This window comes from Syngnathoides biaculeatus, chromosome 11 (genome assembly GCF_019802595.1).
Source record: "Syngnathoides biaculeatus isolate LvHL_M chromosome 11, ASM1980259v1, whole genome shotgun sequence".
NCBI lineage: Eukaryota > Metazoa > Chordata > Actinopteri > Syngnathiformes > Syngnathidae > Syngnathoides > Syngnathoides biaculeatus.
The window spans coordinates 15,703,062-15,718,473 of record NC_084650.1 but is presented as its reverse complement, the minus strand read 5'-3'; the positions used below and the strand labels follow the sequence as shown (position 1 = coordinate 15,718,473).

Below are 15,412 nucleotides of genomic sequence, written 5' to 3'. Positions count from 1 at the left end.
AAAACACACTGACTTGAATTTTGATTCAATGTGCCATGTAAAAATGACCATTTAAAAATGACACATTAAAGTTAGGGAAGTTATTGTTGCTGTCAATGTTTTGACTTCATAAAAACAACAAACTTGGCAAAACATCACAACATTAAAAAAAAAAAAATGCACAAATTTGCTTGCACCCTGCCACATAAAATAATTTTAGATTCAATATACATTATGTAACATATTATGTCCTAGACAGCTATGTATCTCTTGTACCATGTAAAATCACATTGTTTAATTACTGAGAAAAAAAAATATTTAAATCTCTGCTGTCCAATGAAAGGAATCCATCGGCAAATTTTGTGACAAAAGAAAAACATAACTGACTTATGTAGTCATAACATGCCATGTACCAACACATTATCATCAAACACTGGAAACTTTCCAATACTACGACTTTGTACGACGTAGGCTCACCTGGGTCTCAGGAATGACAGGGCTGTCCTCAGCTGATGTCTTGTACAAGGTGGAAAGCGGCGAGGCCAGGATCAGCGGCTCAGGCCGGCTCAGGCCCGTCAGGTAGCAGCCGGAGATGTCGTTGTTCTCCTCGCGCCGCATCACCACCGGGTCCATCACGTGGAACACGTTCCAGGGGATCCACACGGTGCGACGCAGGGTTGGGAAAGGCGCTCGCTCGTATGTCAGAGTTAACGACGCTCCGCCGTTGGCCAGCAGGTCAAACCTAAAGAAAATTAAGATTTAAAATTTAAAAAAAATAAAAAACGTGTGCGTATTATAACAAGACTCACAAAAAGAGGACTTTATAACTTCTGTATGAAACCAAACAGGAAGTCAGCCATTTTACTATCGCGCAACCGTTCTGGGCGAATTCCAGCAGGTCTTTTATTTTGGTGAATTCCTTCTCGGGACTCCTCTCAAACAAGTCCCAATCGGATGCAGACGGAAAATGACAAATTGTGATGGATTTGCGCCCATGTGATCTCATGTGGGTGGAGCCTGGTGTCAAAGTTTTACGATCCTTGTGAAGATTTTCGGAAAATAAAAACCAATTGAAGAAATCAGCCCTTACCACCGCCATCGTCGATAAATGTGAAATTTGGTAGCCATACAGCTATTTTGGTTTGAATGTATGTTGTTGGGATGTGGGAGGAAACCGGAGGTACCAGACAAATCCACTGCAGGTACGGAGAGAACTTGCAAAGTCCACTCAGGCAGGGCCGAGATCTGAACCCCGGTCCTCAGAACTGTGAGGCAGATGCTCTAACCCGGAGGTCAAGAACCTTTTAGGTGTGAGAGAGCCATAAACGGCAAATATTTTTAAATGTAATTCCAAATGAGCCATCCAATATTTTAAAAACTAAATACAAGTGTATTTGCGCATTTCATGTCAGACCGACCCTTTAGGAGTACAATAAGTCTCTAAATTTATTTAAATAACAACCAATGATGACAAAAGTACTTTTTACCGTTAATGCGACTTCTTTGCTGATGGCTTAGTCGTCTGTTTCATACGTCATTAAATTAAACTTCATGCAGCCTTTGAGACTTCCATCCGTTATTCATGAACGTGGGTTGGTGTTAATGGTTTTTTTTTTTTTAATGTGAGAAAGACTTTTCATATGAATAGGTAGAACCAAACATTGTCAGTGCAACAATATTCACACACTGCAGTGTGTGGTATGTGACGGGCGGGAAGCGCGTTCACAATCGGAAATTTTTCATTTGTTCATACTTATGTGCGCTCGCCAACAATGATTGCCGACAAAGGCATGTCTTTATGTACAAAAAAAAAATTCCGGTGGTGGGCAGCGTATAAAGCACATTGATAGGGTACGTAAGGACTAACATTTATAATTAGGAGTGTACCCCTTTAAGAGCAGAGGGGGGTGGTACAAGGTTAACTAGGAAGAAGGGTGTGTGGCCGTCATTGGAATCCGTGCAGCAGGTCGTTGTTAGAGAAAGTTACGTGTGGTGCCAAAATGTTAAAATGTTTTTTGGCCACGCAGTCACGCAATCGACTTTAAGCACCCCTGCTGTCGTTATGAGGGCTCTGGGAGCCATACGCAACCACCAAAAGAGCCAAGTGTGGCTCGCGAGCCATAGGTTCCCAACCCCTGCTACAACCTGACGTTGACCATGCCACCGCAAGATCTCGTACTTTGTCACCAATCGGAAACATGTTTCCTAGACGTATGCCCGATGCTTAAATGCTAAGCTTTTTCGACTTGAAATTTTTTTACAAAATTTTAAAAATTGCCCAAATAGCAGATTAACAATCGGCAAAAAGGATTTACTTTATTAAAAGGACACATGAAAAGGTGATAAGATCCCACGACCATAACTGAACAAGAAAGTGAGCAGTTTTGGTTTAAAGTCCCCATTTTGTACTTTTGGTTTCACATTAATTCATATTAACATCAAGAGTTACAACCACGCTTGTTTGTCTCTTTGTTCCCGGCTGAAAGAGAAGCACAAAGATATTTTTTCAGGCTTGCGCCCCCCCCCCCCCCAACTACTCCGCTGTTTGATGGATAGAATGGGGAGAGGGGGTGAGGATTAGCGCAACCCTTCAGAGATTCCGCCCTGGAATTCGCCTGACAAGGAGCGTGATAAATGCTTGTGGATGATCACACTTGGTCAACCAACAGAGCCGCCCTTACAAAGAGGATGGAAGAAAGGGATGCGAGGGAAAAAAAAAAAAAAAAAAAAATCTGTGTTCTAGCACCCCCCCCCCGTCCGACACTGACCCCCAGCCCCCCCATCTCCCTCTTGCCCAAAGTGGAAAGCGAAGCTGTTTTAGGTCAGCTGCACAGCTTGGCACTTGGCATATGTGTGCCTCTGAAGTCATGCAATGTCACCGTACGCACACGCACAAGCGCACACACAGATGCTTCGCCCGCCCCCGGGAGATGACGGGCGCACATGCAAACGCACGCTCACACACACACTCAAAAGAACACACTTCAAAGTCCTTCATTTCCAAACCAGTAACTTTTCCTCCGAGTAATGCCAAGCTAATTAAAGCCAGAAAACCCTCTTAGACTAAAGAGTCCAAACAGTGAAAAAGTGTCTTTTTTTTTTTTTTTTTACCCTTATCTAACCATCATGCCTGGTCAAACAAGAGTAATGAATTGGTTTCAGAGACTGATAACAACATATGAAGGATGTTCCTAGGGAATACCGCGGTGCAAATCATAACATTACTTTTTATTTCGGAGAGTGTCTAGCCTGTGTCGAGCAAGTGTCCAGCGTGTGTAATTTGGTGGCTAATAAGTACTATGGACACTTGACGATATAGTTCTATCGCAAATTCCAGCCATAAATGAGGGGAAAAATGGAAGAAGTGTCTCCCCATTTGTGGAGTTAACAGATTTCACTCTTCTGAAAAGACTTCCCACAAGGTTTATCCCGGCGTTAGTTGTTTCGGACATTGTTTTGGGCCCAAGAAACGGAAGACGGCCTTCTTCCCCAAATGCGTGGAAGCAAAAAATTGGCCAAAATGTCATGACCAGTGAAATAAAATCTCTAAACCCAAACATCCATCCATCTTCTTAGCCACTTAACCTCACAAGGGTCGCAGGGAGTGCTGGAGCCTATCCCAGCCGTCAACGGGCAGGAGGCGAGGTGCACCCTGAACTGGTTGCCAGCCAATCACAGAGCACATCGAGATAAACAGCTGCATTCACAATCACACCTATGGGCAATTTAGAGTGTCCAATAAATGTTGCATGGGATGTGGGAGGAAACCGGAGTGCCCGTAGGAAACCCACGCAGGCGAGAACATGCAAACTCCACATAGGCTAGTCCGGGATTGAACCCGGGACCTCAGAACTGTGAGGCCAACACTTTCCAGCTTAATGAATAAATCAATTAAAAGCACTACATGTATGTTTGGCTTTATTTGGTCAAAATCCATATTCAAGACCTAAATTTTGAAGATTTATTTATTTATTTATTTTTACCTACAAAGTGTGGTGTTAAATGTTAAATATTATTTGGATTCTTGGAAATTTTGAATAAACGATGCCTAACAATAATTTCTCTGATACAACTCGAAATTTCTGGATGTGTTCCTTTTATTTACCATGATGTCCCCAAGAAGGACCCCTGCCTAAATATGAACAATGAATCATTTATTTTGGGCAAATTCCAGTCGGCCTTGTACTTTTGGAAGTAGATAATTGTGAAATTTGGATGGAGGATGGTGTCAAATTTGATAATAATTTAGAGAATTTCTGTAATTGGGTGGACACGTTTATCATAAGATGACACGAAAAAGTCTGTATGAAATAGAAAAGGAAGTTGGTCGTTTTAATGTGAAGACCTCACAGTTTGATAAAACTCCTCCTCGGGAATTTAAACAAATGAGCCGCATTCCAAAGCAGATATCCTACAAAGAGGATTGATTTTGAAGCTTTTTTTTTTTTTTTTTTGCCTCAGTTGTCTAACGTGGGTAAAGAGTGGCATCAAATGATTCTTTTGAGGATCCGCCATGAAAAATGTAGCGTGCACGTATGAGATGTACCTAATGAACCGGCCCAAGAACGCAGAAAAGCCCGTGTTATGTCATCATGCGTGCGACAACAAACGGCAGAAGGTCAGAGCGTAACGCGACGTCTTTAACGACACTGCGGGTAGATTGATTGTCGCCTCACCGAAGCAATGCATTTTAAACAGGCCGCTCCGACAACACGGCGTCTGCCGCCGTGACATTTGCATCAGCAATTTTTGACACCGCACTCTATCGTTTTTTTTTTTTTTTTTTGTGATTTTCAGGATGTGTGCCAGGACGACTCCGCGCAATTTCCCTCCAGCCGCCGAGTATAAACATGAACGCAAGGCGAAAGGTCGCCGGGGTGGAGCCGCCGGATGATTGCGCTTACATGCCGTCCTGTCTTGTGATGGTGTAGCCGTAGTCGGGGTAGTGCGGGAATGACACATTGACTCCGATCAGGGGCGTTCCGTCTCCGGTGAGGACCTGACCACGGATGACTGATGCCAGGCTGTGGGGGGGGGGGGGGGGGAGAAGAAAAATCACACACACAATTGGTTGAGTAGCAGCTACTATGTCAAGTGACAGACAGAACAGAAACAAACAACATAAGTACAAATCCAGTAAAATACATAATGATGTGAGAATATTCTATTCGTTATCGATTTTTGTATACCGTAATTTCCAGCCTACAAGCCGCCACTTTTTTCACGCGCTTTCAACCCTGTGGGTTATGCGGTGATGCGGCTAATTTGTGTATTTTTTCTAATTCTAATTCTATTTTTTCCACTTGAGCGGAAAAGGAATATATGTGCAGAGGAAGTAACTTTTACCGGCCTTGTCAGCGCTGTGCTAGCGTTAGCACTGTGCTAGCATGTTGCTGCTGTGTTACTGGCGTGTCTCAGTGATATTCTAACCGGCCCTGTTAGTGTTAGCGCAGCGCTAGCGTTAGCACTAGTGTTAGCACTGCGCTAGCGTTAAACTCTGTGTATTGTCTTTTTTTGTAAACATATTGTTTCAATGTGGGTTTCAATGTCGGCACTTGGGGCTTTTTACACAGCTGCGGTTTATGTATGTACCAAATGGTATTTCCTTTTCAAATGTACTCGATGAGGCTTGTAACCAGGTGCGCTCTGTCGGCCAAGAAATACGGTATACATATTTTTTCATCAGAATGCTATAATATGATTATCAGGTATTCATTTTTTTTGTTACCTTTGGTTTGTCTGTGACCTCATGACTTGTGACTTTTTGGACTGATAGGACTTATTGTCATAATATTACACATTTTTTAATGAAATGAAACAGCGGGGGAGGGCGGGCGTAAACCACGGACGTCGTGTCGCCAAAAAATAATAGAACCAATTAGATTGTTATCAGCACACAAAGTTCAAAAGTCTGCATCTGTGATGGTATGAGGGTATACTAGTACCCATGGCATGACTAAATTCCACATCTGTGAAGGCAGCATTACTGCTGAAAGATTCTTACAGGTTTTGGAGCAACATATGCTGCCATCCAAGCAACGTCGTTCTCATGGATGCCCTTGCTTATATCAAGAAGACAATGCCAAACCACATTTCTGCACGTGTTACAACAGTGTGGCTTCATAGGAAAAGTGTGCGGGTACTAGACTGACCTTCAAGCAGTCCAGACTTGTCTCCCAGTAAAAATGTGCTGTGCATTACGCAGAGTCAAATACGACAACGAAGAGCCTTGGCCGTTGACCAACCTAAGTTGTACGTCAAGCAAGAACGGGAAAAAAATTCCACCTACAAAGCTTTGACAATTTTGTCCTCGGTTCCTAAACGCTGTAAAAGGAAAGGTGATGTAACACAGTGGTAAACACGCCCCTATCCCATCTTTTTTAGAAAGTGTTGCAGGCATAAAATTCAAATTGAGTTTCAATATTAAATATCATGTCTTTGTGGTAATACCATTGAATATAGGTTAAAAAGGATTTGCAAATAAATGTTTTCAATTTTTATTCTACACAGTGTGGCAGCTTCATTGGAATTAGGGTTTGTAGTATTTTGTTTCACAGTTGTTCCACAAACTAAATTATTAATCACGTTTTCTCGCATTAAACCTTCCATAAAACTACAAGGTTTCTCTTACAATGTTTTCTTCCCATAAAAATGACATTTCCATCCCATTTTTCCCCTTTTCAAATTGTTTAAAATATTCTTGCACACTGTTCTCTATTAATATACCTTCTTTAGTCCTCTCGGTTACATTGGTGAAACATGTATCTCTATAAACAAAAGGATTTTTTTCCCCAACAAAAATAAACACCTTGCATGTCGACTGGTTTGGTGTGTTCTTCCTTTTTCCTTTTTAGCTGGTTAACTTACTTGATGCATTGTGACTCACTAACTGGCTGATGCACCGCCTCAGGCAAGCTGATTTACTTGGGCTCCACACTTTCATTTTCACTGGCCTGAATTTCTTTTTTTTTTTTTTTTTTTTAATATGCAGGCACTTTGCTGCATAAACTTGACAGACGTGAATAAAAATCTATCAAAGACCAGCGCGCTGCCTTCAGGTGAACTTCCGCATGACTTAACCTTGCTGCTGTAGTTTTTTTTTTTTTTTTTTTTTTTGGTAGTCATGCTTTCGCTGCGTTTAATTTATTCGCCGTCTCTCGAGCGCGGAGAGGAATCGGAAACAAGCTGCTTCTCGCATTCATCACGGGGAGTAGAAGAAGGAGGGAAAGACGTTATCTCCAGGTCATTATGTAGCGAGACAGGCTTGATCAACTGCAGTTTTACAACACGCATCCTTTATTCGGCTGAGCTAAGGCAAAGAGCCACTTAAGAGCACAGCGCTGCTTATTTTCAAGCATCTCTATTTGTCTTTAGGACACAAGACAAATTATACGACTAGAAATGAATCCAGCGACAGCTGCTGAAATGCATGCGTTGGTTGTCACGTCGCGAGCGTTTACAGTATGTAACTCAAGCGTTTAGGGCATGTTAGCATTGGCATTTAGCTTCAAGTAAACCAAGTTAAAGTGGCAGTAACTTGTGTAGTTTAACCTTTGAGTCACTTTGGCATTCAGCGTGTAAGCCTGCTGGGTAAAGGCAGTTGGGCCGACTGATTTGAGGTTGTGATAAATGTGTAAAATGGTCATGTTAACATGTTACATGAGCAAATTAAATTGGCACATCATATTACCGTCATTTCCGGTTTATAAGCCGCGACTTTTTTCACATGCTTTCAACCCTGGGGCTTATGCGGTGATGCGGCTGATTTGTCCATTTTTTTTTTTTTTTCGAACGGCCGCAAGGGGGCGCTCGAGGTAAGAGTGAGACCGGTGGAATATAAGTCGAGGAAGACGCAAGTTTAATGTAACGTTGCGCTTTGTGTATGAATAAAATTAGCATGAACCTACCTTCAACATGGAAAATGCAAGAAGAAATGCATATGACACAGCTTTCAAGTTAAAAGAAATGGAGCAGGTAAATAAAGAGGGGAACAGAGCTGCTGCACGTAAACTCGGTGGAATATGTGTGCCGAGGAAGTGACTTTTACCGGTATTTTTTTTAACGCGCCCTGTTAGCGCTGCGCTAGCTTGTTGCTCCTGTGTTACTGAAATGACTCAGTAATTTTTACAAGTATGTTTTTTTTTTTTAACTGGGCCTGTTAGCGTTGCGCTAGCGTTAGCGTGTTGCTGCTGTGTTACTGCCGCGTTTCAGTGATTTAGGTATGTTGTTTTTTTAACCAGCCGTGTTAGCGCTCTCCTACCGTGTTACTACTGTGTAGCTGCTAGGGCTGTTTTTTTTTTTTTTAACCAGCCCATTTCGTGCTACCGTGTTGTTGCTATGTTAAGCTAAGATAAGGTATTAAAACTTTGAAAACTCTTTCTGTGTACCGTCTTTCTTTGTAAATATCTTGCGTTTCAACATGGGTTTCAATGTGGGACTTGCGGCTTCTACACAGGTACGGCTTATGTGTGTACCAAATGGTATTTCCTTTACAAATGTACTGGGTGAGACTTATAATCAGGTGCGCTCCGGAGGCCGGAAATTACGGTACTCATCTGGCGTTAGCATTTTGTTTCAAGCAAACTGATTTAAAGTGGTGGTAAATCAAGTCATACCATCTTATTAACATTGTAATACGAGCACATTAGCCCAGCGGAAATTGACTTTCACAATTTGTTCCAAGTATTTTAAGGTGTTCACCTCCTGCATGAGCTGTTAGTTTTGGTTGGGCTAAATTTATATCAAAACACTGCTACAGTCTCACAGACACCCTGGTTTATTGAATCAGTGCAAATGTTTATATTTTGTAAGGTAATTAGCAAAATTAGTGACAATGGTTAGCTTTAGAGGATGTTTGTTCTGAGTTGGACGGAAGAGAGAAAAAAAAATGATAGTCAACCGTGTTTAGGGAATATTCCCTGTGACGATTTCAAGTAATCCTTATGTAAATAGCTCACTTTTCTGGAAATATAGAAGCAGGCAATAACCCGGACGCTGGGATGGCGGGTAATCCTTATCCTCATTGTCTTCAGCTTACTGTCATGTTGGTGTCTAGCTGCGGCATTAGTGCTCATGCTCAAAATATTCATTAGATTCTTTTTCGCTTTCTCCCGGCTAAAAGAAAAGCCCGGCATGCGAGAAGTTGAGCGTACAGTTAATTAAATGTCACTGTATCGCACCCATGTGATTCTGCATTTATTCATTAAAAGCTACTACTTTAAGCCTTCTGGCTTTAGCATTTAGCTTCGAGCATTGGGCAAACTGATTTAATGTGGCAGTAAACAGTGTACTATTATCTTGTTAGGATTAGTGTATGAGCATGTTAGCTTTTCATTAGCATTTGGCTCACATATAAACCATTGTGGAACCTAAACTCAATAAAAGACTTGCAGTTAATGCAGCATGTTAGCCTTGTTATCCGAGTATCAGCATGTTCGCATCGGAACAAGAGCATGTAACCAGTCATTAGTATTTGGTGCATGTTTAGCTAGTCTGTAAAATTGTACAAAGTTAAAAACGGTCGACTGTTGATAAATGAAAACAACACCTAACTAGCTAGCTGATGGCCTACTCCCTAATGGTTACCATTTGATGCAGTGTGTTACAATCTTGGCTTCACCATTTAGATTTAAGCAGTTGGGCAAATTCATGTGGTTTCAAGTAATAAGTATTAATCGCAGCTAGCCAGCTAACTTGAAGCTCACTAGACAGTTAATGGTTAACTAGATAGTATCCGATATTCGTAGGAAGCGTTGTTGTGGCCTGTAGGATTAAGACAACGAAAGGGGACCAGTGGCATGTTAAACTGTCATCAGCGACTGTAAATATGAACCGGTATAAAGAGTTAACGCAATAAAACGCCACACAATTGATTCCGAGTAACAACAGCTACAGTTAACTAGATCGAGGCGAGGAAGCAGCTCACGCAACATTTTAGCATTGTTAGGGTAGGATATGGCTTTGAGCTAAATGTCAATAGCAGCATAGGACACCTTTAAACTAACAGGTTAATATGCCTCCCTCTCATTGACCTATGTGCTAGCGATAGTAATAAAAGAAAATTATTTTATTGGAGTCGCTTTTGAGTGCCTCGCCGTTCCCATAGAATTATGTTGAGAAAAAGCAGACGCTAACTTCATCATGTTAGAAGAGAAAGGGCAAATTTAATCGTGAGAGTGCAACAAATGTGATTTAGAGGAATGTTTGTTGGCATTATGGTGTATAATCTTGTTCGAGTGACTACAAGAAGACAAAAATTAGGTATTTCCACAGTTCAGATGTCTAGGCTGAATAAAGATGTGTGTTATTTTATTTGACCGTTGAGCAGAGCGTAGTTTCAGTGCATTCAGCGGACATTTCCACAGTGTGTGAGAGTGGAGAAAATGGATTGATTATTCATGATTTTGAAGCTGTTTTACAGTGCTACCTCTACATATGAAGCGAATCTAGTGACAAAAAAAATCATGTTACGAAGAGCCTCCTCTGAAAAATATTGTCTCGTCACGGAGAAAATTCAGGATACGAAACGTAAAAATAGGCGCCGGATTCACAGCCCCCAAATCCCACCGAAGGTAAACATCCTGTATCTTGGTTTGAAAGCTGCGCGATAGAGCTGCTCTCCCATTGCCATAGCATCTTCCTCACATCCCATTGGTGAAGAGCGACGTCAATCTTTACCCATGATCCTTTTCGTTTCCCTTCGACACTTGAGTGAGTGTGAATGGTTGTCTCTGTGTATTTGTGTCCTGCGACTGACTGGCGACCAGTTCAGGGTGCGGTATGGCTTTCGCCTGGAGTCAGCCGAGATACGCCCCAGTGGCCCGCGGACTAATCGGGATAAGCGGCGTTGAAAATAGATGAATAGCCCTGATACTGCGCAAAAGCAAATACATAGATGGAAGACTAGTTTTTGCAGTTTTTTTTTTTATCACCTGCCTGCCACTAAACTGCCTTTTTTCTTTCTTCCTTGTTCCAAATACGGAAGATGACACGAGCCTGTCACACCAGGATGCTTTTAACACTCCTGAGCAACTTTGTTGTCATATTTATATGAGAAAAAATAAAATAAAACAAGGGTAGTGACTGTGTACAGCCATTTTTAAGCATACTTATCACTGAGCTCGGAGACAGCATTGCGGAGTGGCCGTGCAAAAACAGCGGTGACATAAATGATTAAAAACTGATTACCTGCTGTTGAAGGGGTTCTCCCCTGGTAGAACGTGACTGCCGCTGGGCCCCATCAGGAACGCCACGCGGTCGTAGAAACTCCTGGAGATGGGTTGGCTGGGCGAGTTCTGGCCCTGCATGGCGGCAACGGCAGCGGCCGGGTCCATCGAACCCTTGCAGTATGTCTGACCCTGACAGGAGATCTGAGCACAGCAGTCCGGGTCCATGCAGTCCACAAGGCCATCTGGGAAACCATGAGAGAGGAAGCATGACCATAAATCTTGGTGTCCTGGGTGAGCATCAGTCACTGTAATGCTCTGGAGTCATGATTTCAAAGCTGTGCATCAGTCACTACAGTGGACAGCAACTCCAGAGTTCTACACACTCCTCAATGTCAAATTGCACCACCGTCACTCCAGTGCACAGCTTAAGAGCTGTTTTCTTTTATCAATCACCGCAGTGAAGAACTGTCCAAAAGCTGTTTGCGTCTGCATCTCAATGTTATATCACGCACAGGTCAGAATAAAAAAAAAAGCTGTTTTTGAAAGGTACTGGAGGACAGCTATTAAAAATAGATATTGACAGTGGACAGCTGTGGAAATGTTTTCTATGGAAGTAAATAAGTGCCACCAGGATTTGAATTTGAAATGTAAAGTGATCACATTTTCAATAGTTGCTACAATTCGCTGTCTGAAATTCACCGTCTGTGCCACCAGGCAGGGTTACCACAGGTCAGAACCGAACACCCAGCCAATCGCAGTTCCGCTTTCTTAGTCACGTGACGTCACATACTAAGAAAGCATTAACTGGATTGGCTGGCTGTTTGGTTCTGACCTGAAGTAACCCTGCCTGGTGGCACATACGGTGAATTTCCGACAGCGAATTGTAGCCGGTTGAATTGTTAACATTGAAAAGTTACACTGAATACAACTATTAAAAATCCTGTTTTCTGTGGCATTTCAAATTCAAATCCTGGTGGCACTTATTTACTTCCATATTTTCTATGCATTCATGTCAAAATTGTTCATCAGTCGCTACAGCTCTTTAAAAGTTATTTGGTTCTACCCTCATCTCGTGGTCAAATTGTATCTCGGTGACAAGAGCGGACAGCTATTCGAAACCCATTTTATTTGTCACCATGCTGCGCTCACACCGGACGCAAATTGAACTATTTACGCGACACGATTACATAGTCGATGCGGTTTGTGTGAATAGATCCAAACCTGTGCCAAGTGACACATATGATAGATACTTGACGTGAAACGAGTGCGGTGACCACTCAAAAATTTGCTCCCTCGGTAGAGTTGGAAAAATCTGAACTTCAACCCACAAATCAGCGCAACGGCAAATTGACTTTGAGAATGGGGCGCGAAGGGCAAGCCAGAGCATGGAGAGTTCCCGCTGACTGCCGTAGCTGCGTATTGCACACTGTCGCCGGATGCAAGAGTCGTGGGGTGACGAGGCTGGTAGTGGAGTAGAAATAGGAGGGGGAAAAAAAAAAAAGACTATGAAAGGAACCAGCCAGGCGAAAATCTTGTTTGCCATGGCCGCTCAAAGTGCACGATCATAGGAAGTCAGCTAACCAACGACTGGCTGAAGAAGACCGAGGAAGGAGGAGCATATCAAATGTGGTACAAATTAAGCAAATATGTGTTCAATGTGTATAAACAACTCGCACCACCAAAACTGGTATGACGGATATCTGGTTTTATGTCTTCAGTCACGACAGTGGACAGCTATTCAAAAAAGACTTTTGATGCACATGAATGTAGATGTCAAAGTTGCGCTTCAGTCACTTCACTAGACAGTCTATACAGCATCCATCTGGGAGTAAAGGAACGAGTGATTGCGTCTCCGTAATGGCGCCAGGCTCCGGTGCGCCTACGACTTCTCACACGAACCGGGCATCATTAAAATGAAATGATTAAAATGCAGATACTTAAAAGTGACGCGACTCCAAAACTGTTGATGAGACTTGTGCAGAGTGCTGCGTTCATGGCGATGAGATGTCTCTTCATTATTATCCAACTGCTGAATATTTGCAAGGCCTTAAACAGGCCACTACGCTCAGGGGAACATTTGCATTTTTTAATCTTGACTTTCACAGTTATGCCAAGAGTGTACATTATGCTGTTGTCTTTGATGTTTTTCCTTTATTTTTCCCTTTTGACATTTATTTTTAATTTGGTTCCTGACCTTTATTTTGTTGACTTAGCTTTTGTAGTGATTAAGATTTTTTTTCAATGTTTTCTGACTCATTTTTTCAGTTTTTACTTTAAGAAAGTAGTTAAAAAATTTTTACTTGTTTTTTGAACTTCTTTTTTTTTTAAATTTGCTTTTGAACAATTCGTGTCACATTATTTTTTCATAATTTTGTGATATGGTTTAAAAACTTCTTTTATTTGGCTTTTGACTTATTGACTCAGTTTTGAACTTTTTGTGTTTGACTTTTTTATTTTATTGGATTGCTTTTTATTTTTTTTCTTATTGATACAAAAACATGGACTGTGATTTTATATTTTTTATTAATGCTGTTATTTTTGACACAGCATAATGGATGACCGTTTAGCACAACTGCCTCATAGTTCTGAAGACTCAGGCGGGAACAAATACAGCCTTACCTATTGTGGAGTTAGCATGTTTTCCCTGTGCCTTGTGTGGGTTTTCTCCAGGTATTCCATTTTACTCTCCAAAACATGCATTGTATGTTAATTGAAGACTCTAAATTGTACGTAGGTGTGGATTTTTTTGAGAATGGTTGTTTGTCTATATTTGCTCCACGATTGGCTGGCAATGAGTTCAGGATGCATCGTGCCAGATTCCTGAACTGACGAGTTGAGATTGGCTCTAGCACAGGACCAGGATAAGCAGTTCAGAAGATAGATGAAAAAAAAAAATTCATTTGTTGACAATGTATTCTGTCTTGTTTTCCATCTTTGTTTTTGACAATTTCCAGACTTTTTTTTACTATTTTTCAGATGATTTTATCGTGCTTTTAATTTTTTTTTTTTTTTTTACTTTTGTTTTAAAATTGATTTTTTTATTGCTTTTCTGAACCTTCATTTTAATACTTGTTTTTTTTTTTATTTGTGCTTTTTGGATGTGGCCGTTTTTTTTTGTTTTTTTTTACACTTTTATTAGAAATCTTTTTGCTCTTTGTTTGGTTTACTACTTTTCTCACTTATTTTTGACAAGGCTGTTTTTTCAGCTTGATTTCTGACCATTTACAAAACATCCTTTTGACTGCTTTTTGTATTTGGTTACTTACAGGGTTTTTTTTTGGAGTTGTTTTCCGACTGGCTTGACTTTTTTTATTTCACTATTTTTCAGAAGATTTTATTGTGCTTTTCATTTTTTTTTTTTTACTTTTGTTTTAAAATAGATTTTTTAAAATTGTTTTTCTGAAGCTTCATTTCAATACTTGTTTTTTTTTTATTTGTACTTTTTGGATGTGGGTGTTTTTTTTTTTTTTACACTTTTATTAGAAATGTTTTTGCTCTTTGTTTGGTTTACTACTTTTCTCACTTATTTTTGACAAGGCCATTTTTTCAGCTTGATTTCTGACCGTTTACAAAACATCCTTTTGACTGCTTTTTGTATTTGGTTCCTAACTGGGTTTTTTTGGAGTCGTTTTACGACTGGCTCGAGGCCATGAAAATGGAAAGAAAAGCACAGCCAAATAAATCCTGCTTCCGTACCGTTAACAAACTCTGATGTGCCAATTTGCCGCGATTGGCGGCATGAAAGAGGCTTCTGCTGTGACATACCAAACTGGCAAATTCATTCAACCTTGCCTCATCTGTACTTTCCACGCAAGACCAGAACCCTCTTAAGGGTGCCAGCTTGAACTGGTTAATCTTCCTACCTCCCTCATTGTCCTTGGCGTCCGAGCAGAGCGTCTCGGTGGCGACGTCGCAGCCCAGGCCTCGCCATCCAGACTGACAGATGCAGTGCCAGACATTCTGATCCAAGATGCAACGCCCGTTGTTGTTGCACAGGCCCGGGCAGCCATCTGTCAAAACATCATGTCGCAATGTCATGCACCAGCACGAAAGGGAGAAGTGGGTGGGAAAAGTGGGTTTTCATAGAGAGTAGACAAGGGGGCAGAGGAGCGAACACAGAGTGCAGAAGACATCTGACAGGACTCGGGATGTGTGAGAAGGTTCTGTCGATTCACATGAGCGCGCCGGTGTGATGAAAGTGTCTCGCTGACTCTTAATTAGACTAGGACCAGGACTCGTGCGGGGAGCCTTCAGGTGCTCCATAA

General features: G+C 41.5%; 1 protein-coding gene across 5 annotated transcripts in view; it reads right to left on the bottom strand.

The window, feature by feature from the left end:
• The window catches only part of si:dkey-237h12.3 (teneurin-3), a 257,105-nt gene that overhangs the window by 50,897 nt on the left and 190,796 nt on the right, over nucleotides 1–15,412 (bottom strand). For all 5 annotated transcript variants that reach the window (XM_061834126.1, XM_061834127.1, XM_061834128.1 and 2 more), the window contains 4 exons: nucleotides 15,011–15,157; nucleotides 11,167–11,389; nucleotides 4,884–5,003; nucleotides 457–721 (listed from right to left, as the gene is read on the bottom strand). In XM_061834126.1, coding sequence (XP_061690110.1) covers nucleotides 457–721; nucleotides 4,884–5,003; nucleotides 11,167–11,389; nucleotides 15,011–15,157 — 755 coding nt within the window. The remainder of the gene's footprint in view (nucleotides 1–456; nucleotides 722–4,883; nucleotides 5,004–11,166; nucleotides 11,390–15,010; nucleotides 15,158–15,412) is intronic.